Source organism: Centrocercus urophasianus, unplaced genomic scaffold, assembly GCF_019232065.1.
Source record: "Centrocercus urophasianus isolate 14NV4802_14NV808 unplaced genomic scaffold, USGS_Curo_1.0 seq_26, whole genome shotgun sequence".
Taxonomy (NCBI): Eukaryota; Metazoa; Chordata; class Aves; order Galliformes; family Phasianidae; genus Centrocercus; species Centrocercus urophasianus.
In genome coordinates this window covers 15,393,559-15,418,109 of record NW_024884822.1, presented here as the reverse complement: position 1 = coordinate 15,418,109, position 24,551 = coordinate 15,393,559, and the positions used below count along the sequence as shown (strand labels likewise).

Sequence of the window (24,551 nt, the reverse complement as noted above, 5' to 3'; positions counted from 1 at the left end):
TAACATTATCTCCACGCAGGCGATGGGAGCTTTAAACTGAGTTTAAACTCTTCGGTGGGCTACAGAGCAAGTTAATAATGCTCTTAAGATGTGGTGCTGTGTATCGTTTGTGATCTTTAAACTATTATCATAACATGAAGCAATTATCAACATGCAGAACTAGAGTAATTAGCACACGTTAACAAGTAAAACAGGGTCAATGAATGAAAATACATTGTAATTACAGTAAAGAATCAAAGAGTTATAGAACACTTTGGGTTGGAAGGGAGCTTAGAACCCCCAGCCCATCCACTGCCCTGTGCTGGTTGCCCCCCACCAGGTCAGGCACCAATGCTGTTCTGCACAAGCACCATCAGTGCTGACCTGGCAGCCCATTCCCCGTCCTTGTTTGTGGTCAGGGGTTGAAGGCATTGGATAACACGAGTGAAGGACAGAGCTGAAGGGCTGAACGGCGTGAGTGCAGAAAATAAAGATGGAATTTGAGACCTTATCACAAGTCTGCTGAGGTCCTCAAAAGCTTTTTAAGCTGAAGGTCTGCTGCGATGCCCGTGGCCTTTCTAGAATAACAGCTTACTGGCATCGATTGTTTTTTTAGATCCATTTGTCCTGAACACTTGCTAGGGCTATAAATGCAAATCAGAGCAGCAGTAAATGGAAGGCAGCTCCCTGTCTGCTACAGGGGACGGGGTCACCTCCACCGCACTGAGCCCAGCAGGAACGCGCCGTGCCCAGAGCTGGGGGCAGTGCGGGACAGCGAGGGGCCCACACAGCCACCAAGCATGTGGAGCTGCCCACCAGCACGTCTGCAGGGTGCCCAGGGACCTGGATGGGGAGCAGGAGTGTGTGTGTGTTCCCACACAGAGCTTCAGGTGACACCCATGGGTAGGAGGCAGTGCGTTATGCAGTGCCAACTGCAGCCATCCGGAGACCCACGCGTTTACAAGAGGTGTTTGGAGGATCCTCTTCACCACCTTTGTTAATGCTCTGTGCAGCTCTCAGAGAGTGACCTGCTTTGTCTTTGCCTTTCATTTGTTCCTGCGGAACTTCATCCACCACGCCGTCTTTAATGCATTATCTGTGCCAATGACTCACAGCACAGCTTCCAGCTCCAGAACTTTCCCTTCCAGCAAAGGCTGCCCTGCTCCGTCCCAGGGAGCTTCACCCTTTGCGGCCAGAGGGACTTGGAGCACCTCCACCTTCATGCACCATCATGCACTTCACTGCTATGGCCAACATCACGACCATATGAGCAGCTCTATGTAAGCAAAATTCTCAGCCCCAGACCTGCAAACTCACCCCTCCAGCTATGGGGGATACATGGGCTGGGGCACCCTCTGGTCCTGACACCTGCAAACAGGGACCTGAATGGGAAACAACCTCAGCAGCCTGAGTGAGCCCTAGGAACACCCTGCCAGCCTGCAGCCCTGGGTGACATCAGCCAGTCGTTGCTGATCCTGCCTGTCATTATTCATAGGAAGCAACAAAGAGAATGGCAGGCTATAAGGCAACTCACTTGGGACTCATTAAAAACCATGTGTGCGGGGGGTGGGGAGGGGGGGGGAGGTCCTTCCTGTGTATCCAGTGCAAGCAAAAGGAAAGTGAAGCTTTTGCATCTTTATCACTCAGAAGCCAGCATCCAAAGAAGAGGATGTTCTTCACACAGCAAAGAAACTGACACAGAATGAAAAAAGACACTGGAAAACAAAGGAGGAGATCACATGCTGCACTGCATGGCCAAGGAGAGGGGAAGGAGAAGGAAAGTGAGAATTAAAGAAGAGATTCATGATCTGGTTTGTTCCTTTTTAAAAAAGGAAAAAAGGGAATCTTAAGCTGGAATGTTTTTGGCTCAGTGCTGAGCAGTTGCTCACCCATGTGCTGGCACTCCTCTCTGCTCTTCCCACTCATGGGGAAGCTGCAGCCCAGGGGGCAACGCCACCATCAGTGATGGGGGAATGCACTGCTGCTGCCCGTGCTCACCTGTGCCAAGGTGGAAACAAAGTCATGGAAATCCCAATCGTTAGGGTGAGGAATTATTAACAATCAGTTGATGAACACAGTGTTAATTTTCCAACACATTTCCTACAAACTGTTTCCTGAGGAATTTTCCCCAGAGCCCAGAAAGCAGCTCCATGGAGCCCTCGTTAAGAGCTGCCTGCTGTGGTTGGGGCAGTGTTCCCAGCGCAGTCTGACAGGGGCTGATGTCTGTTATGGGCAAAGCCTCTTCTGCCCCAGAATGGAGGGGTGGGGGGAAATTCCCAACACCAACAAAAGGCATTTTCAGCCCAGGAACAGAACACATGGATCTCAGCAGGGAGAGAGCAAGGTTGAGAAATGGGCTTGGTGTAGAACATGTGTTTGTGACACCCAGCAGGACAGGCGCTGCTACATCTCTTTCTTCTGAATGAGAAAGCATCAACTTAGCAACGAAACCCATGGATAAATGGCTCAAAAATAATGTCATTTTCCAACATGATCTGCACTGTGTGCTGCAGCTCACGCACTGTGTGCTGAGGGAATGCCAATTCCCCGATTTTCCAGGCTCTGTAAGCTCATAATGAAGTGCACACGTTGGGGATTTCAGTCAGCTGCAGAAGCTGTTCTTCCTCTCCGGCTAAGAGGGTAAAACCACAGCCGTGCACTTCTGCACTGTGTGCCACTGGTGTCAGACTGAGGCCTGGGACGCAGCGCAGCAGCAGCAGCCCTGGTCCAGCACCCAGCTGCAGGAGGAACTGGGAAACTCTCTTTGGACATGGGTTTCCCCTTTCCCTGAGGCCCCCTGGCACAGACAATTCCTTTTCTGCCACTTACAGTTTACCATCTGATTTCCAGTTTTCCCCAATAAAGAAGGATTTCCAGGGAAGGCAGAGAAGAGCAGCACAAGAATACAGGAGCTGCAATGCTTCCCTTCTTTTTCAGCTGCTGAAGGGCACCGGCGGCAGCACGGCCCTTGTGCATCACTCACAATTACTGGAGTGTGACATTTATTTCCATGCAACACAAACGCTGTATGGAGGAAGGAAAAGCGACCAGGTACATCTGCTATGCTGGATTCAATTTTCCTGGTAAGACTCTGTCCAACATCGCTATTCTGGCTTTTAATAATTGTAGTTTGGAGATGAAAAAACACTTTTTTCCTTAAAATTAAAATTCGCTGATGATCCATTCAGCAGCTACACAGCTCAGCTCTGCTCATCATCATCAAGAAGCATTTGACTGATAAAGCTGAGTTTAGAAGCCCTGATTAGCACATGAAACTACAGAGAAAAAAAAATCAGAGAAAAGCAGAGCTTTTCCCCTACATACATGAGTCCTTGTTTGTGGGGTATTCAGCATGAGAGAGGAGGATCCCCATCCGGGGGGGAAAGAGCAGGGGGTTGTTTCCAAGTGTGCTACACATCAGCCATGAATGGTGGCAGCGTAAGGTGGCAGTGAGCTGCAGTCGATCTTGTGATCTACTGAACAACCAGGGCCCATTCCACGTCCTTGGGCACCATCCACCTCTGTCCTGAGGCCCGTGCCTGGCACCAGTACCCTGCCCTGCTGCAGCACCCCAGCACAGCCCTGGGAAGCAGTGATAAACCCGGGGTGGTGGAGGTGATGGAAAAGCGCCTTTTGTCCCCTCACATCTTCCTGCAGGAACTTAATGAGTGCAGCAGAGCAAGAGAAAAAAGACCTCATTCAGTTTTAAAGACATTTAAAGCCTGTTGTTCCTAATGGATCATCACGCTTTAAAGTCAAACCAGCTCAGATGCGTGCAGCTGAGCTCATCCCATAGCACCAGCAGCTTTCAGAGCTGGTCTCTGGGCTCTCCCATTAAAATCCCATCAAATCACTACCATCCGTTTGGCTGAGGACAGACTTTTAACCTTACATTGCATAATTCAGGGGAAAACTCAGACGTGGATGCAGCCCATTCAGGGTATTCATTTGTTCTGCTGCCTCTTCCTGGCTGCACCTCAGGGGTGTCCTGGAGTCTGCACACATGGGCAGGGTCAGGCGCTCTGCTGCTGCTCCTCACAGGTTTGCTGATGACCTCAGGGCCCCAACTGGGCACGCAGAGCCCCCAGGGTCCCAATGAAAGGTTCCATTCAGGCTCTACCATGCACTGCTACAAACCCACACCAGACGTCCATTCCACATGGGCCCTTGCAGGGTCAGGGGGCTGCACAGCATCAGGGATTCACCCAACCCTTCCCACTCCAAGAACACTGAACTGCTCCATCTAAAGCTCCTCTACATGCTGCTGGGGTGGTCCTGGCTTTGCAGAGATGCACAGTGGAGGCCCTTGTTAATTTCAGCCCATGGATCACACACTTGTTTGGATTTTAATATTGAGTCTACGTTTCAGTGATTTGCATTTAAATGTGTTGTCAGAGAACTTCCAGAAATCTTTAATAACAAGAGCGATTTGCATTTTAATGTGCACTTAAAGAATTTCAAGAAATCTTTTCATGTGAATTGTGTTATCTGAGCGGCGCTTCTATTTGAGGGCCATGAGAGCTGCCAGTTTGTGAAGTAAAAGTCAAACCAAACCATTTTTGGAGATAGCCCAGATTTGCTGTGCTCTGCTTGAGAGCTCCTCGCTGAACACCGTGCTCCCAGGGGAGAGGTGGGCTGCTGCCAGGGGGGCTGCAGAGCCCAAAGCGCTCCATTGCACCTCCCTGCCTGCAGCCCTGCACAGCCCCTATGTGGGGCTGCTGAGTCCCAGCCTGAACCACTGATGGAGCACCTGGGAAAGGACCCAACAGCCCTGGGAGCACAGGTGCAGCAATTTACCTGTGTGACAGGAAGGGATGGAGCCTGGCTGCTCCTCTCTTAGACCTCACTTAAGGGCTGACTGCCAGCGAGCCAGGATCTCTGGTTGGAGATCCCTCTTTGGTGGAGCTTTTTTCTGTGAGCTTGGAATCTTCTCATACAGGTAAGCAAGCTCCCTTCCCTTATAGTGCCTTTCTATCATGCTGATCCTTCCACCATCACACCTCTGGTGTGATGCCTTTTCCCGTTGTACTGATCTGTCCGAGCGCTACAGCCCTGCTCCTCACATGCAGTCTGGCCCCCAGGAGGCCTCAGCACCTCTGTGGGACCTCCCAAAAACCTTCCCCAACGCAGCCCCGGAGGGACCTGTGACCCATGGGTGGCTGGGGAGCAGCACAAGGCTTCACAGCCAGTTCATCACATTGATCATCGTAAGCAGCATGGCTTCAGAAATCAGAAGACTCTGCTCTTCTGCCTATCAGCTTGATCTCATATGTGCTCTTATGTAGGAAAGAGCCCCTGAGGTGGAAACAAGTTTTTCCTTATACTGGCAGTGGCTTCTTTGGCTTGGATTTTCTTATGGATACTTTGTACGTGGCTACAGATGATGTCAGCAGAAAGTTAAGTTTCTGTTGCTACTATGGCAATAGCTGCTACATTCAATAGAAGAAGTCAGACTCCTAACTAACAACAGGTGGAGGAACTTGAAGCCCATCACATGATACAAATTAGCTCTTTTGAAATGTGTTTCTAGGTTATAAGAACACAGAAAGCAGATCACCCCCAACAACACAGGTATGCTCAAAGTACTGAAGAAACCCAGAATCCAGCCACAGCTCCAATTCATCCCCAGCACCAACCCCACTCCAAAAGGTGGCTCAGACCTCATAAAATGCAGCTGCAGACAGAAACTGAGCCACCACAGCAGCTGTGTTCAATAAATAGCTGAAAGCGAGCTCATACGAGCAATAGGTGGAGGACCTTAAGGACCACTGCATGATTCAAAGCAGCCCTTGTGAGATACCTGCAGCTGAAACAATGCCCACAGAACACAGGGACTCCGCACTGCTGCCAAACAAATGCAAGGCTGAGGCATTTATCAAAAATGAATGACTTCAGGAAAGCAGGGCACTATTTTTAGAAGGCACAGTGCTGCCTGACAGCACTGCCATCAGTTTGCATCACTTCACACAGACTTGTGCAGCTGCGACCCTCCCCAGGGCATGTGGACACACACACACACACACACACACACACACACACCCCGGCTGCTCGCTGTGGCCACCACCCCGTTCTGTTGCTGCTGCTTTTGCTTCCTTTGGGTGAACAGAATTGCTCAGGACCAGCACTGCTGCGATGTTCTCACAACTTGAGTTGTGCTAGAAACCTGAGTGCTCCTGAGCTGTGCACTCACCCGTTGGTAAGCACTTACAAACAAGCTTGCTTTCCCAGCAGAGCTTGCAGCCCGCAGCACTGCGTACCTGCAGATACTTTACAATGCAATCAGAAGTTAAAAACATTAAATCAGCAAGGTGGGGATAGGTGTAAGGAGGCAGCACGATTTGTGAAAAGCAACCAGATATTTTGGAGCTTAAATGATCTAACACATGATCTGTAGGTAAGTAAGAATATTTATTTGCTTTCTGTGGGGTCACCCATTGCTTCCAGGGAACAAAGCTATCAGTGACTCTAAATGCAGCAGGCTTCTGTTTTCCAGCCAACTATTTGCTCACCAGAGATCAGAGCATCAATAAAAATGAGCAATTAAAGCAGTTTTTGATCATATAAAGCTTTGTTTCTGTAGGATTTTATCATATTCTTTATTACATAGAACATAGAGCACTGCCTATGCACGGGCATTGCCAACTCGTCGTTTGTCTGAGTGCTTCATGACAGCTGATGCGTGTCCTCATCCACCTGGCTGGAGACACAGCCGTGGTGGGTTTGGAGGATTGGGGATGTTTTTAAGAACAAGTGACTGCCTGGGGACACATGAGTGCATCCCTGTCCCATGGAGGGGAGCAGTTCTGTGCGAGCTGTATGCAGGTAGACGTGCACAGAGCTGCTCAGCGTGGCTGTGAGCCATGTATAGCCAAACAGCTCCTGGCAAGTTATGTCTAGGTGGGTTTTTCAAAGTGGCTGTGTCACTGCACACAGCACAGGATGTGATGGAGCTGTACTGATGGGCAAAACTATGGAGGAGCTCTCTGACGAGTACACAAGTGTCTCCAAGTTTGCATTTTCAAATAGGAGTAAAGAAAAATGCTTTGGGTTAGAAATGAGGTGTCTATAAAGGTCTGTAGCCTGCAGGCTGCATCCTCACAGCCCTGGGGGTAGCAGAGCTGCATCCACAGAACCCTTCAGAGGAAGGAAGGAGGTAGGAAGGAATGGAGGGGAAGAGAGCAAGATTCAGGCACCAGCCCTGCCTGCATTGCCCTGCCTGCATTGCCCTGCCTGCATTGCCCTGCCTGCATTGCCCTGCCTGCACCTGTCCTGCCTGCACCATCCTGGTTGAAGTCACGTGAATGTAGAGCTGCAGGATTCGGGGAGGCTGGTGGCTGAGCCCTAGCAATGAGCACGGTTGACATGAACAATGGGAAATGCAAACCGTCAGATACCAGTAACCTTACGCAAAGCAGTTTGAAAAGGAATGTGATTTTTCCCTAAGAAAACATTCTTTAAGGTTTAACTTCATCTGTTCTGCTCAGTTGCTTTGTCCCTTGGGAATAAGCACATTATAATGACGACGATCTGTACAAGCAAGAAAAGGCATTACAATGCCATTATCAATACAAACCAATTTAGAACGCTTCCAGTATTTAGGGAAGAGTTACAGCAGGATTGCAAACAAAACCTCTGATCATTTTTTTAAACAACACTTAATCTGTTCTACAGCCATGGCTCTGTAAAGCTGCAAACAAAAATTACAGCATGTAACTGAAGTTGTCACCACAGCTGAGTAAATGCATTCCACCTAATATTTCACATATTTTGCTTCTTTCAAATCTATTGAAAGCCACAGCTTTGCAGTGCTTCAGTCACTGGCTCTGCCAGGCTGTTCCATACAGCTCTGCCCTGCAGTAGCAGCTCTGGGAGCACAGGAGAGCCTGAACGTGCTCTGTGCTGGGCCAGATGTGCAGGGGAGCAGTGGGTTCCTGAAGGCCGTGCACAAAGTGCAAGGCATTATCAGCACTGAGCTTTTCATCACCTCCCTCAGAAGCAGCAACACAGCTCTGATATTTCTGCACCTGGGGGGAGGGCAGGCAGTGGGGGGGGTGTGTGGTGGTCCTACTGATTCTCCCCATTCTGGTAAAAGCAGCACAGGAAAAGCATAGTGGCTGCAGTGAGGAAGCACCAGTGCCTGTGCAGTGATGTCAGCTGCTTCACATGCAGTCTTGTAATGGCTTTTCATGAAATATTCATTATTCATCCCACCCCCATCAGGACGTGAGTATCACAAAGCTGCAGAATACGAGCAGTTCCGTGTGGCCTTCCCTGACCCAGCGGGGCCAGGCAGCCACTTCTTCAGGTGCTAAAACAACCCTGGCACCATTGGGCTGCTCAGCATCATCCTGGCCAAGATAACTTCGAAAAATACTAATTATAAGTAATAGGTAGGGGGCAACAATTTCTGCACTCCAGGAGATCCTGAGAGCCCCAGGTGCATCATGGCTGCCCTATGGGGTGGGACAGGATGGGTCCTGGGAGGCTCCCCCACCCCCTGGGCATCATTCCCTGCTCCAGCCGCAGCCTTTTGGGGTGGAAGCAGCAACTGAAGGCTGCGGGTCTGACAGGTGCTGCAATGCTTGCTGTTTGCATGCAATGCACTGAGTAATGACAGCAGGTATGAGGGAAGAATAAATGAACCTGATCATGCCTCCACCTGCAGCTGTCGGCTTTGCCATCCTGCCATATGTTTTCATCATCTTTCGTGGAAACCTCTCAGCCGTTATTGCCAGGATGTAAATGTGAAATGCATCAAGGACAGGCAATAGATGAAGATTTATTTTTGCTTGTCCCATCACTTGACCACAGGCAAAGCTCTTGCTCTCCCAGTTTAGCAGTGAGCTGGGTAATAGTGCCTTCTCAGTCCAGGGATGGGAGCAGTCTACCGATGATCTTCAGAAGGAAAGAAGATAAAGAGATGGGGAAAAGGGATGTCAGGTGGGCTCTGGAGCCCACATCACCTGAAGACATCTGGGGAACAAGAAGACCCAGAGTAGCAGAGCCTCTTCCCTGCTCCTGATTACCACCCTTTGCTAGTGGAGCCAGATGGAAGCACAATGGCACGTGTGGGTGGAGTGTGGGGCAGGGGCAGTCGGCAGCAGCACCAAGCACTGAACAGCCACAGTGAACCACAGGCCCTGGCAAGACAAAGGCTGGCACATGAACGAGTCCTTCTCTGAGCATCAGACATGAGCCAGAGAGCAGAGTGGGAAACTCATGTGGGTGGTTCTGCAGAACACTGCTGGGGACACAGTGCGGTGCAGTACAGGGGGTGCAGAGCTGCCCCTTCCTGCAGCTCTGCTCTGTGAGTGTCTGAGGGGAAGTGAGGGGCAGCAGGGGGGAGGCAGCTCCACAGGGGCTGTGGACAGAGCAGGGTGCTTTCAATTTACGAGGAAAAGAGATTATGAGAACATGGGCACATGTGTGCACACAGAGAAAGAAGAAGCGATGAGGAGAGCAGTAATAACAGTCAAAAAGTAATTTGTTCTTAACCTGTTCAAAATAAAAATAGCTGGTGTACAAGTTCACTACGTGGACCATCTGCATCTCATAAGCATAAGTTAAAATCCTGACACCATCTGTTCAACTGGAATTTTAATACTGTACCAATATGCCAAATCACAGTTACGTGAGCGAGGACGGCAGTCTCCTCACTCACCCACAGCTCCCTGCCATGCCTAAATGAGGCAGGGAGCTAAAAGCAGCCCCTGGGAGCAGAACACAGTAGCCCAGCAAAGGGGACTGTGCAGAGCTGGTGGGAGGACCTTCAGCAGGTGCAGGTGGGATGTCTGGGTCCGGTGGGCATGGAGAACACATTGCCTGGATTCTCACAGCATGTCCAAGAGTCACAGAATCCCAGAACCATAGAGGTTGGAAGGGACATCTGGAAGGGAGCAGCCCTGCGACTCTCATCCTGTCTACATCAGGACGTCCTCCAGGCCCCCCATCTCTGCTCCCTCCTCTGGGCTCTCTGCAGCAATCCCTATCTGCCTGCAGCTGGGGAGCCCCACACTGTGCTACGTGCTCCAGATGTGCCCTCCCCAGGGCAGAGCAGAGGGAAGGCCCTCCTTCACCCAGTTGCCATGCTCTTTGTGATGCATCCCTACGTTCTCAGTGCCAGAAGCACACTGTCCTCCTCCAAAGCTTGCTACTCCAACAAAGCCCTCCCCAAAGAGAGGTCCATCACCACTGTGCATGGCTCTAGCCAGCCGGAGCTGCGCCAGGGCTGCTCACTGCGGCGTATGGTGGGGCTGCTGGGAAAGCTGCAGCACCTCAAGCACTGTGCTGGGATCCCAGCGCAGGGCCAACGGTCAGCACTGGGAATTCAGGTTGAGCTTGAAGTTGGTGGCAAAATAAGTGTTGTGAAGTGTCTAGAAAAAACCCTACCTTGATAAATGAGCCCAGCGAGACCTACGCCATCTTTTAACTAATTAGTACTAGAGAGGCTGTTGAAAGCTTTCACATAAATTTTATTGGTCCTAGTGGGAAAAAAATCCATTGTAAAATGGAAATGAATGTAGTACCCATCAAGCCTTCTTCTGTTTTGGGGGGATTTTTCTTAGCAATCCTGTATAGTTACAAAGCACATATCGTGTTCTTTATGTCTTAGGATCAATTTCTTCAAGAAAGAAAAATAGGAACGCATTCCTTCGGCACTGCAGGATGCAGAATGAATGAAACTGGCACAGGAGAGGGGAGGACGGCAGAACACTGCCGGGTGAGTAAATCTCCAAGACATAGCACACATTTGTTTCCTGATCAATGGAACTACGTGAGCATGAGCATGAAATTTAATTAAGTTCTGTGCCTCAAAGAAATCTATGTGCGATAGCTCCCTGCAATTATTTATTTACTGTCTGCCATGTAGCTTTTAGCTTTCATCCAGAAAATGACTGGTTTCCCACGTGCCCGTCAGCGGGCGGCGGTGAGGAGGCAGCATCCCACACAGCTGGGAAGGCGCCCGCCTGCGCACCGCAATCTGTCGCTGGGTTCAGGCAGCTTCAGGCAGGCGCGGTTGGTGCTGAAGCCCTCAGCAAAAGTTCCCTCTGCAGACACCTCCAGCCCTGCGCTCTGCCCCTGAGGCACAAAGTGCCCCCAGCCCGGGCTGCTCAGAGTGGCACACAGCGGAGCAGCCGCTCCGCAAAGCCGATGACTTTTTATTCCCTTTTGTTGTTCTCTTTCTGTTTTTGAACTGCCATGTTTTCATGCAGCAATTTTTCCCAAAGGAGAAGATGTTTAGATCCAGAATTTGGTTTCAGGCGCCACAGGGGGTTTGAACTGTCAGCTTGGATTGGGTTTCAACAACCTCATCTCTTTGTAGGATGCAGATCTGTAGCGCTGCATCAGTTCAGCTCGTCTCATCTGTAACACCCAGCTCAAACCAAGAAATAGCTCAGCAGCACGGGGTGCAGTTAGGAAGAGAATTGAATGAAAGAACAGCATCCAGCTCCGCCAGCAGACACAGGTGCTGTGGGAGCCATGGCTCCTGTTTGCATCCAGGGTCAGTTTGATCCTGGGTCTGTTCCTGCCGTTAGCAAACATGAGCGCATCTCCGTGTATTGCAGGGAACCTATTTGGGCACAGCAGCCGGAGCAGCAGTGTGCAAAGCCTGGTGGAGGGAGGTGAGAGCGGGGCCTGAGGCTCCCCACCCTGCCCAGTTATCCATACAGGTGTTACATTTAGTTTAGCTGATGACCTGTTTCCACATTTTCATGTGAGTATGCAAAGAGTGCATTTGTAAAAGCTGCCTTCGCCTTCCAGGCTTGAGCTCAGCCTCTGCAATCCTTCTGTTCCTGTACGGAACAAAATGCTGAATTTCCCCACACTACTGGTGCAAACCCTAAGCTGAGAAAAGATCAGTAAAATTCTCTTTGTAGGAGCACAAATAAACACATTTTCAGGCTCTCTGATGGCATGTTTTTGCTCAGTAAAGTTTTGCTCTGAGTTTTTGGCCTTCAGAATATTTAAAGTGCAATATTCAGTCAAAATCAGCACGTTCCTCTGGGTTCTATTTCAGCCTGCTTTAATTCTGGTGCAAAAAATACATTCTGATTCATTTTGATAGAAATTCAATCTGAAGTTCTTAAAATAAGACTCCTCCAAAAAGAGAACAAACTTTTCTACAAGCCGGGCTCCCAGCCCTGGCTGAAGGTGTGCACAGAGCAGAGCACCGCCGCGCTGCACCCACGGCTGGCTGTGCTCCGCCAGGCGCTGCGCCCGTCCTGCTGCCCGCAACCCGAGTGACCCCATTCTACAAACACAACCCAAAACTCCAACTCGTGATCCTGTGACCATGAAATTAAACATCTGGGGCTGCTGGATTTGTCCCAGGGCTCCCCAGGGCAGCAGGATGCCAGGCTGAGCCACCCCCACTGACCGGGCACGGCAGCAGTTGGTGCTCACCGTGTTTTCAGGTGGATTTACAAAGCAAGACAGACACCGATTTCTCCACTCTAGTTTGGGTAAGGGAATATTTTAGCTGCCTTAGCAGCTAATCAATGAGCTCCTACAAATTGCTGATCACTTTGTTAGTAGACTCAGAAGAAGTGCTACAAATTTTTTAGCAGCAGTAATTTACAAACTAGCTTCCAAAGCCCATGCAGATCTTACAGCTGCACAGTGCTCACACCAACGCTCACTTAAGGGCAGAAGGGTGTTTCACACAACAGGCAGTCAGTACAGAGTGGGCAACAGGAACACATCCCAAACAGTTTATATTTATGGGTATTTCAATGTTCATAACCAGCTATTGAAATGTAAGAAGTACCATCACAGCCCCAGGCTTCTCACTTAAAAAGACATATAATCAGAAAACCAATACAAGAAACTAATTCAGAAAGCAGCCTACATGGTACTCTGCTGTCGTTTTCCCCTACTTTATCCATCCAGCCCCTACTAGCAGAGATAAAACCTCTGACTCCAAAAGAGAAGTGCAAAGTTCTTGCAGGGCCATTGGCCCTGAAATAAATCCAGTCTCCTACACCAGACCAGTAAAATGAGGTGGTATCTTCTGTACCAATCTTGGATACAACATTTGAGTCATCAGATTTGAATCTGTATGGACTTGCAGAGCATTGCAGGTGTTCAGCACTCCTCACGTCACCCAATAATCAGCTCAGTTACACCACTGGGTTTAAAGCTCCGCATCCATCACTCCTTAAGACTCACCCTGATGAAGTACATCAGAAACGTGTGAATTGAAGCAATTGGTTTAACATTATGATAATGTATGATAATGGCCCAAATGTTTTATTTTATTGATCGTGCCTTCTGAAAACAGCTGGGCAAAATCTCTCAACCAACTCATTCACCATTACACTTCAGAAGCAACTGAAGCAATTCCACCAAGTCTAACTCCTTTAGGTCTATTTTCTTCCTTAAAAAAAAAAAAAATCATTTTGAGTAAGATTCATAAGATTACTCTTAACTCTTTTCAAAGATGTAATTTAGATTTTGCTGCTTGTCTCTATATTTACTGTACGTAAGTCTTGAACTTGAAAAGCTGGGAAAAAAAAAGGAGAAGAAACTGAGAAAATGTTGTGGTTACAAATTTAAACAAATCCAGGATGACTTGAAAAGAAAACCAAAAAACCAACCTGCTGCAAGGAAGTGTTTGTCTGCTTGTACAATATGTTGCTGATATTCACTGAATGGCAATATCTGTGTTATGTTTTCATATTTACACTGCTTGCACTTTGTGATTTTGTTTTCCCTAAGTAACAGCAAGTTTTAAGGTCTGAACTCATCTGGCACAGTAAGGCTGCAGAGTGGCTGCTGGGAGAACCCTTCACTCTCAGCTGTGACATTTTCCCCTCCAGCTCTGCAGCTCCACGTACCCATTGCCAAGCTGTCCCCTGAGCCACGGGTCAGTGCTCCCTGCCCCTATGGCCCCAGACCAGCAGCACCAGGCTGGTACATACAGACACGTGCCTCCATTTATTACAGTGAAACCCTCCCCTGATCAGCCACCTACAGGATCTGTGTGTCACTCTTAGCACCCAGCTCAAGCTGCCCAGCCGCAGGCACGGCACAGCTGTCCTACATGGCCGCTCCACTTGTTACCCCTCTGTGTGCTGCAGCCCTGCTCTGCCTGCGGAGCAGCACAGCACAGACCTTACAGGGCAGGGCAGGTTGCTGGGACCATCCAACCCGGTGCAAATATCCTCATTTACTCCCCTACTTGTACAGCACTGAGCCTGCACAGCCCTCCAGGTGGTTTGAAAAGACAGGAAAACCACAGACATCGAGCAACTTCACCAGGCCAAAGCCTCAGCCATAGCTCTGGTTTCCTCGCATGACCTCAGCAGTCCACTGCGTGCAGAGGCCTGTGGGACTGAGGGACAGATGGAGCAGTGCTCTGGGCAGGAAATCTGTCAGGCTGCCAAGCAGGGGTTGCAGCGGGGGAAGATGTGCGCCACTGAGATGTTCCTTAGAGCAGCAAGAAAACAGATCTATACAGCCATGCCAAACATCTCTAACAAACATCCGGACCAATGAAGATCATACCAAAGGGATGGGGAACAGCCAGCCGTGCCATGAGCATAGGGGAGGGACACAGGGCAGTACCCCAAGCCAGCCTTGCTGGTGCCCGAACATGACTACTGTACATCACTGGAAAGAACTCAGAGCTCTATATCCAACCGATCTTTTTTACTGAGCTGTGTTTCAGTTATCCACTGAGCTGAAGATTCTTAGACTCAAATTTGTTGTTATTGGTTTCCAATAGCATTTTTCATTTGTGGAAGAACTCTAATCAGACTGACAACCTATGCAGGCCACGACAAAGTGGGAAAGCATCAACCAACACTCAGATATGACCAAAAAAGCTGACAGCAAGGTTCTTGTACACCCACAAACACTCTAACAAACCCAGCACACTGCTCTGCACCCCCGCCATGTGCAGATGAGCATCCATGTGAGAATTCAGAGAGGTTTGCTCAACAAGATGGACCAGATTCACTGATGATGTCAATAATTACCTCGAAAACAGCAACTCCTGTCAACAGGAAAGGAAGAGTGCATAATTCACTGGATTAGATATTATTCTGTTATCTTTTGGGTCATTTTCTTCTTTGCCAGTTTAAAAACAGAACAAATTACTAGAACTTAAAATGGTATCCTTATGAAGATGCAGGAATAGGCGATACTCATGTTCCACATCTAACCATTTGACAGCAGAGCTGTGGGTGTCCCTGTACAAGAGGATTCAGTCTTGTTAGTCAGGTTTCTACCACGCAGTTCATTTATGAGTCAGCCACATGTACATCGGCGTGCGATCTCTCAGCTCTGTTCACACGTACGACAGGGCTGGCTGTGGACGTTCTGGCATTCGCCTTTTCTCCTGCCCAGCCCCACCCTACAGAACTCGTCTGTTTATCCCAGCAAAATCCAAAACCTACTTCAGAAATATCTCAGCCTCCTAGCAGGCAAATGACAACCACACACCACCAGCATCTTCTTGAAAGAGAAAGGTGAGAAGGGCAAAATGCACCCTGCGCTGGAGGCAGCGCACGACCTTCCGGAGCAAGAGCCTTGTCAAGTCATTTTTTCCTTTCAGAGCTCCACTGCCAGGAACACCTCACAGTTCCCTTGCATCATTTGCAGGTGCTTGAGCTGCTCTGAAGGATGTGAAGTGGCCGGCACAAGGCAAGGCGTAAGAAACCAGGCCAGTTGTTCGTTTTTTTCCACACTTGCTCAGACTTGAAAAATGGCCTCCGGAAGGGTAGGGGCAGCCATCTGTCTAAATCTCTGCATTCTTTTCTGTAGTGAACTTGAAGGAGGTTTTCTCAACCCGTCTCCACCTGTTTGTTGCGGAGAAACATTTGTGATAAACTGACGGCTTGACGCTCCTAACAAATCCTCCCTCCCCACGCCCTGGTATAGCTGTCAGTACCTCCATCTTTTCCCTAGTTCTTTCCCCTCCAGATTGAGTGTGAATTTTCTATCTCTTTTCTCCATCTGCACTTCTATATTTGATCCTTTTGCCTAGCAGCTCTCCTCTCACCTCCTTTGTTGGTCGAGCTGAGCAGAGGGCAACCGGCTCCTCATGGTGCACCCTGCAGCCACCGGGAGCAGGGGCAGGGACTGATGTGACACACTGGCACCAAAGTCTCCCCTCTGTACCATGAGCTGCTCTGAGAGCCTGCCATGATGGGGAGAAAAGCAGAGAGAAGGAAGGGATTCTAGGGGAAACAGCAATACACAGTGGGGCTGTGCTGCAGTTTCTCCCCATCCCATTCCACTGCCGTGACGCACTGCAGACACCTGCAGGCACCCAGCTGCGATGCTGACCTGCTGCCTGAAGCCAAAGCCTCCTCCACTCCCAACCTGTTGTTTTGCACTCTGGCACTCACAGTGTGCGTGTGCAGGACTGTCACCAGCAATCCTGGCAATGCTCTGTGCTGGGAGCCAAGCAAAAAGGGCTGCTGTGTAGGTTATGGGAGGAGGTGAGAAAGAGCCTGCCTCTGCCGCTGTCAGGGATAGGGCCTGGCTGAGCCAGCCCGTATGCTTTAACACCACCGCCCCCCAACATTCACCAGTTGTGCCAGTGAGCAATTTTGATTCATTCCATTGTAAAGGTTGAAAACATTTTCAAATGTAAATCCCAGCACAGGCGATAATCCTCGTCATAAAGGAATGGTTGGAGATGGGGCTTTACTTCAAGACTTACTTTGCTTTACTTTACTTCATTGAAAAAAACAGTAGAGAAAAACATAACAGTGTTCAGTTGAGAAACCCAACCTTAACTGTTAATTTTTTAAAAATTCCTTGACATAAGAGAATCTGGAGGGAAAGAAAACACACGTGCAGAACTGCCTGCGAGCAGATGCGCAGCCTGTGGCTCCTGCCTACCCACTGCAAAGCTACCACATTTCAAAGAACTGCTTAATTATGGGCCTAATGGACCCGCACTGCCTGTCTCCAAATCGTCCTTTGCCTCGGCCTATTTGAAACTGGAGTGATGCCCAGCTGCCCTCCCAGGATTGCACTGTCATCCTGTGTGCAGGCTTTGCAGCCCATTTCACCACTCACTCAGCAAAACAGCTGCAGGTTTGCTGTTCTGGATACTCCCTGCGTGCCCTGCATTTCGGGAAAACCTCCTCCAAAGAGAACACGAGTCTCCCATTAGCAGTAGGAGCGTCTGAACTTGAACAGGAGGAGAAAATGTCATACAATATTAATTGTCCAGTTTTGTTAATAGCACACACTGCGCCCACGTGAATAGCTGCATGATTTACGTCCTCACTGGTCCATCTGCTTTGCTTTCAAAAGGATTTGCACATGAAGAATGGTCTTTATCTTCAAGCCAACCACAGAAATTTGCTTCCTGAGGAGTATTTGGAGCACATGATGCATTTGGCGCATCAAAACATTGTTGTCCCCTTCCATTCCTTCTCCTCTGGAAACAAACATCCTTTCCCAGCTCTGGACTCCCTCAATCGCACATTTCACGTGAGCTACTAAGCTGCTCTGCAGAAACCACCTTTGTACCTGCCTATCCAGCTGTATTAGGCACCTCCCATGCTTAGGACCATTAACCTGATCACAACAGCTTGATGAATTCTTCCTTATACAGACACAGTTGGCAGCTTCTAATTAAATAATTATGACTAAACAGCTGCAGAGAAGTTGTAATGTTCCACTAAAAAGCCAGATGTCAATTTTATTGGTCCTCAAAGTTTAAAAAGATACGGCTCTGGAAGATTTGGAAAGGGACCTCTGCCACCACAGGTGAATGCTGGAGGCACTGCGCTGCCCTTCTGCAGCACTGCTGGTGAGCCCTGCAGCCCAGCAGCAGCTCTGTCAGAGCGAGCAGCAACCAACATGAAGAGTAACAGAGACATCTGGGTCAAGATACAAAAGAATCACAGTCCTTGCTTTGCCTAGGGAAGGATCCTTCGAAAAACCCATCTTTGAAAAAGCGTCAGTGTCAAAAATCCACAAAATTGGCACGAGCCAAATACGAAACTTATTGAACTGGATCAACCTTTCCAGGAATTTGTAGGGGAACTGCTGAATCCTGGCCTGCACCACTGACTGAGCACCTGGAAAGGAGCCAGTCAGCCCTGGGAGCACAGGTGAAGGCAATTCAGTTGTGTGATAGGAAGGACTGCAGCCTGGCTGCACCTCTCCTAGACCCCATTTAAGGGCTGACTGCCTCTGGGGGTGGATCTCTTTCTGGAATCTCTGTTTGGTGGAGTCTTTCCTGCAAGCCTAGATCTCCAGAGGCAGGTGAGCACCTTTACTTTTCTTTGAAACGTCATCGTATCTGCACTGGCCCCTTTGCTGTTGCATTCCCATATCACCCTTCCACCACGTCAAACTTTCCCATTCTAACAGCACCTCTATTGGATTTGGAGTTCTCTGCGTTTGTGAGAGAAGATTTTGTGAAGTGTGTTGAAGTTTCACTGTCCAAAATTTGTGAGGTTCTTCTTATCTTGGTACCTTAACCATGATGATGTGGAAGCAATGAGTGATCCTTGAAGGTAAAAACGTGAGTAACATAGAAGTTATAAGTCCATGTTTCCTAACTGGTGTCAAACCCACTTTCATCCTCTCTTCAATTAGCAAAACACTGGGCCTATTAAAATCTTTTCTGATTTTATATTTAAGTAATTCATTCTAATTCATCTGTCTACACGAATTGTTCTCCTCTGTCTTGCACAGGGCTGATATTCAAACATAGAATGGCCTGGGTTGAAAAGGACCACGATCCTCCATCCTTGTTAGCATCCTTTGGACCTTTTGATGAGGAATCCATCTAGAAAACTAATTTTAAGTAAACTATGCACATCAAAAATACATACGGCTTTTCAGGATGCTAACTTAAGCATCATTACATAAGCAGATTAGGGCTGCCTGTTGAGCTGAGACACGAGTAGATGGCACTGAATCCAGTACTGCACACAAGCCATTCAATTCCTGATATATCATCTTTCACCTAAAACTTTCGTCAGCTCTCCATGTTACCAAGCCTGCCAAATGTAAGTGTTGCACACAGTGCAGCAGGTCTGCAGGCTGAGTAATTTTTATCCCTCTTTAAATCCTTTTGACCAAAGCTGCAGCTAGCTAAAGCCCGTTTGTACAAACGACCAGTGAAATGTTCCATTCTTCACTCTCCTGAGATGAAAATGGAGAAGAACATCCTCACAAACTTCTTGCACATTCATGCATAGCAGCTGAGGAATGATTTTCTGATGTAGGAATATAGAATCAAAATCATCCTCATGTTTCCATTGGTAACGGTGCCTCTACCTGAATATCAACTTAGAAAGTTAATGAGCCTGCTAGAGCGATCAGCTAAAATTACCACAACAGTATGTGATCCGATGTGATTGCAGGAAGCAGGGCAGATACTTCTCATTATGAGGACTGTTTTTCAGAGGCATGTTGCATAACAGGGCACAGCAACTCGCCTCTCTCTGCTCTGAGCCCTCATCTCAGAGCACATCAGTTGGATCTGAGAAGGCTCCCTGTTGAAAAGCAGCCAGGGGACAGGATTTTTTTTCCCTTCCCTGCGTGTAAGTGTGTCAGGCGTGTTGACAGATGGTTTGCTGGCTATGCTTGACTATCATCAAGCAGCTATTACCTTTGTAAATTAAACCCAATTTGAAGGTTTTCTGTAATTAAATCTGCAGCGTGTTTGCATGGCTTACATTGCATCCTGCTTGCACTCAGGAAGTGTGCAAGGCTGTCAGATGGCTGATTTACACAGCCAGAGACAGCAGCATCCTTCAGGCACAGGGATGGGGTGCTTTTGGCAGTCTGTGCTGCCACCTAGCCAGGACCAAGGCACAGAGTTCAGCCTGGCCTTATGGTTTGAAGGCTTAAACTGAAGCATATCACCTCAGATCAAAATAAAGCTCCCATCTGCAGCAGATACAAAGAAATCTGCACTTCTCATGCTTTGCAAACTGCACGGTCAGCAGAAGAGACAGGCTTCAAGCAGGCAGTTACGTTTCCCTCAGCAATGTCTCGTACTTACGGTAGAAGACATATTCAGTGTAGCTGGACCAGACCTTGTCATCAGTGTACTGATTGACAAAGGATGCCGTCACTGAGGAGTTGCAGGCCACCATGTGGAATCCACACTCAGACAACATGTCAAAAGCCCTCTCCAGATGCTTGAACTTGAGATAAAACCTGGAGGTGTACCTTTCTGGAGCTCTGTCTGGATCTCTGCTTTCATTCAAACTTTCTCCAAAGACCTCTTTGACCAAAGCGATCCTTCCACAAACCAAAATCCTTGGGACCCTCCTGAATTTGGCATCTGCTTGGCTCTCCCTGCCAATAGTGCATGACCCACGGTACCCAATGGTAATGAATCCCCACTTCCGATCTGATGGTAAGAGAGATGGAGGGGGGCATATTCTCGTGTCGCTGCCTTGGGAGACCTCTTCGTAGTCGCTGTGGCAATAGTCATCAGGGCTTTGCTTGCTGTCATCAGGAGTCAGGAGTTTGACCAAGTCTGGGAGCTGGAAGTACTCGGCCTCCCTCTTGAGCCTTCCCTTTTCAGGGAAGTGGTCAGGCAGAACCACTTGCTTGTCCCTGAGATAGTCCAGAATATAGCGAAAAAGGAAACCATCTCTGTCGATGAAGAATCTTCCCTTGGAGTCCTTGGCCAGATCGTTGGCTGTGTCTCTTTTTGGGGTGAACATTTTCCACAGCAAGGAGTGAGGGGTGCCAACCAAGGTGGAGTGGCGAGTGAAGTAAACCTGGCCACCCACATTTAGCTCCACAACCTCTGGGAAGGATTGCAGCCCAGAGCCCTGCTCCCGGGCAGGGAGGTAAGTCCTGCAGTTGCCACTTAGTGCCATTGTACTTTAAAAAAGAAAACAGCAGCACGGAGCAGGAGGATGGTCAGTCACATCAAAGTCTAGAATAAGGCTCCCAGTATTAAGGAGAAATGAGGGGGAAGGGGAAGTGAGGAAAGAGAAAAAAAAAACCAAAAGGTATGTCCAAAAAAAAAAATATTTGAATTGTCCATAAGTAATGGTGTGGTAGAAGTGTCTTATATCCTAAGCCATTGGGGCTGGAGAGAAATCCCTTCATGAAACACAATCACATCATCAGATCTTCCAGCAAAGCCATCAAAATCAAGGTCAAGCCCAGCCTATGGTAATTCACTGGTCTTCTAAAAGGGAAAACAAAATAAGATTCAAATTAACCTCTTAAACATGCCAGCAATTGCAATAGAGAAAAACAAGCCATTCTAGGAAGCTGGTAGCTTTCCTGCTAAACATATCTAATTTTTCCAAGTTCTCCCCCTTCTCTTTCAGAAATACTAATCAATGGAAGGACTCGGAGTGATCCTGCAGTTTAAAGAATACGCACAGTTTATCTTCAAACAAACATCTAATTTAAACATGCAGATGAGACAGTGAGAACATCAGCTCTTACCTTGGTTACAAATAATGCATAGCTCTTGTAAAGGAAAGCAAGATTTCAAGACACTCAGAACACACATACAGGCACATAGAGTCCAGATAGTATCGGATCCGATCCCAGCAAGGGACAGCAAAGGCAAGAAAAGTGCTCTTAACAACATTCACGTAGATCTCGAGAGTTAAACCGAGTCACGAAAAAAGTTAACCGTGGCAGGTGATGAGAAAACAACACACACAGCACGAAGGGGGGAAAGGGGGAAAAAAAGCACAAAAATCCCAAATAAATCCGATAGGGTTCCTTGAGAGCGGGGCCGAGGGAGAGCGGGGAACGAGCTGCGGGGGACGCTGCCTCAGATGACTTGCAGAAACCCCGCAGCCCGCGCTAAGGGCTGAGACGCTCCGGCGACTCCCGCGGCCGCCCGGGCAGCGCGGAACGCGGCTCTCCCACGTCCGCCCGCCGCGCTCCGCCCCGCCGCTCCGCTCGGATCCGCTCCGCTCAGCGGCTCGGGGACGGGAGCGCAGAGGGCGACGCCGATTGCATCATCCTAAAGGAGCCGGGACCGGAGACGGCGCCGGGAGCCCGGGCGGCGCCGGCACCGCGGACAGCGCCGGGCCGCGCTCCGCCGAGCGGGTTGGCCGCCCCCGGGGCGCCGCCGCCGCGGCCCTGCGAGCCCGAGTTCGGGTAAAGTTCCTCCCGCTCCGCTCTCGTCGGCGGCTCCGGGCGGCGGCTCCCGGCCCCTGCCCGCCCGCCGACACGTGCCCGTCCGCGGCTCCGCGCAGGCGAGGCGGTGATTTCACCCAGCGACGCAGGCGGGCAGGGTGGGAGCAGCCGGTGGGTGGGCGCTCCCGGCACGCTCTCCCGAGGCTCTCCGGCAGGAGCGCGGTTTTATCGCGCCGCTCGCGCTCCTCATCTCCCCAGCAGTGACCCAGAAAGGGCAGAAACCAGCAGCGAGGCGCCGTGCGATTACCGCGGGGACGGCAGGGAGGAGGTGGGGCGGTTTGGCAGGAGCGCTGCAGGACTGGCTTCGTTTGTCGGACTGTGATGGGGAGGGGGCAGGACGGGGGCAGGAGCTGTAGCCGCGCCCCGCGCTCCTGGCGGCCGTGGCCGTGCTGGCACCGCCATCTCGCGTCCAGCCCTGGCCCTGCTCCCGGCTCTTCCCGGCCGCTGTTACCAGAGCAAACGCTGCGGGAAAGGCGAGCTGAAAAACGCCGAGAAAATGGGCTTTCGGAGCAGCGGGCTGCTGCTGCCTAGTGTGCGCTGCGGCCGCAAATCGAGCACCCTGGGATCTCCTCAGCGGGAACTACGCGTCTCGGGTTAAATAAACACGGTATGCGGCATAAGATGAAAGGAAGAGACCGGGCTGCTCAGCTGGCTCACAAAAACGGCACCACAACGTGCAGCCACCGATGATTTCACAGATAATTACACAGTGGTATCAGAAAAGTTCAGTGTATTTTGGCAGATATCAATTCTCGTTAAAATGGGGATGCTCAGAATGACGAACATGTGATAAAGAGCCCTGCATTCAAACGGCAAAGAAAAACCAACGGGGAAGTTTTAGAATGAAATCTTTGTGCACGGAAGTTACCGAGCTGTCAGTTTCTGCTGGCTGCACTGAAGCTGCAGATACTTCAGGAGGAACGAAGGAAGGGAGGGACAGAGGATACTGACTTAAACGGTGCAGTCCTATAGCCCGAGGGAGGAGAGCACTGATCTGTGTACTTACAGCTTCTCAATTTCAAGCCCGAGAGTTAAATAGCATATCAAACCCTTGCTTTTGACCTTAATCGATTCATCAATTCAGAGGCAGCTGTGAGGCTCCTGAGCAGAGGTTCCGTTTCTTACTGCTGGACCGACCTTCAATTTGCAAACCAGCAGAACATGGGACTGCAGCAGGGGCAGTTCGATGCTGAGACATTGTATCTCGGAAAACAACAAAGTTTTGTGCATCTTCACTTGCTGTTCCCACGCACCAGCTGAAGAAGAACTTGTCCGTGCTGCCAAGAAGTTTAGAATGAGGATTTTAAAGGGTTGGTGTGAGGACACGTTAACTTAGATGCCTTCATCACATGTTTAGGTCTGGTAGAGTCAAAGCATACAGGCTTTAACATCTCCATGACCAGACAGATGAAATGATAGGCTTCCTTTAGGATTTATACTCGTTAGTGCTGCCTTGGTTGACAGAAAGGAGTATTCTATCAGCTTTTTCAAATACTTTAGTTCTTAATAATAACTCAATTTTCATGAAGCCAGTGCTGTCCTACTGGCAAGGCTTGGAGAATCAGTTCACTGTGCCCAGTAAATCGATCCTGTCCAAGCAAACACTGAAGTCATTTGTGGTCATACGGCATGATTAAGATCTGAGACCCCAAGGGAGGCTGATAGGATCCCCTGGGCAGAAGTCCTGAGGGCAGAGTGGAAACAAGGCAGGCTGGATGTGCAGGCAACAGCACGGGGATGAGTCTAATAAAGAGCTGTGATTCCTGACGAGGTGCTGTGAAGTGTTCTGGCATCAATACTGTGTGATTAGTGAATACAGACGTATTTAAACTCCAAGGCTTTTTGAAAAATCATAATCAGAATTGTCCTTTGAACAGAACAAAAACCTCAGAATTTTAATCACAACAGCTTTAGAAAAGCATCTGCACTTTTCAAATAATAAATGAAAGGAATTCAACTCCTACCTTTATTTCTTTACACAGGACGTTCCAATCATTTCACTGTAATACAATTCCCTTTGATGCAGTGATTTCAATTGCAGAAGCATCACGCGACGCTTCCTTGCTAAATAGAAGGCAGTGGCCAGATCCATCCAAACGCTGCCTGAGACAGGAGAAACTTGAAAACCTGGGCCAAACACACCAGTGACCTCAATGCAAAATGTGTGTCAGCACCACTAAGGACCTCCCTATTCAGCTGCGAGACTAAAGCAGCTCATCTCCAGTGCAGTTATAGTTCTGAGACGGAAAAGAAAAGCGGCATCTATCAGAAGGAAGAGGATGAAGCTTGCCCCACTTTTAGAGGTGCCTGTGTAACCTTCAATTTAGCTGGGGAAAATTTAGTCCAAGCTTAAAGTGCATGTTCCAAAGGTCACAGCAGAGCTGTGCTGAAACCCAGCACACCAGTGATATGACATCGTTCAGAGGTTTGAGGCCCTTCCTTACGAAGTGCTATGTTAGCAC

At 49.2% G+C, this 24,551-nt stretch overlaps 1 protein-coding gene across 2 annotated transcripts in view; it reads right to left on the bottom strand.

The window, feature by feature from the left end:
* Nucleotides 1-21,693, bottom strand: part of KCTD16 (potassium channel tetramerization domain containing 16) — a 37,736-nt gene extending 16,043 nt beyond the window's left edge. Inside the window, exons 1-2 of one of the 2 annotated variants that reach the window (XM_042826369.1) lie at nt 21,382-21,693; nt 19,967-21,115 (exon numbers count right to left, since the gene is read on the bottom strand). In XM_042826369.1, the coding sequence (XP_042682303.1) occupies nt 19,967-20,798 (832 nt within the window). In that variant the 5' untranslated portion in view covers nt 20,799-21,115; nt 21,382-21,693. Of the gene's footprint in view, nt 1-19,966 lie in introns of both variants that reach the window. The other variant, XM_042826368.1, reaches the window with a different exon arrangement.
* Between the last annotated feature and the right edge of the window lie 2,858 nt (nt 21,694-24,551).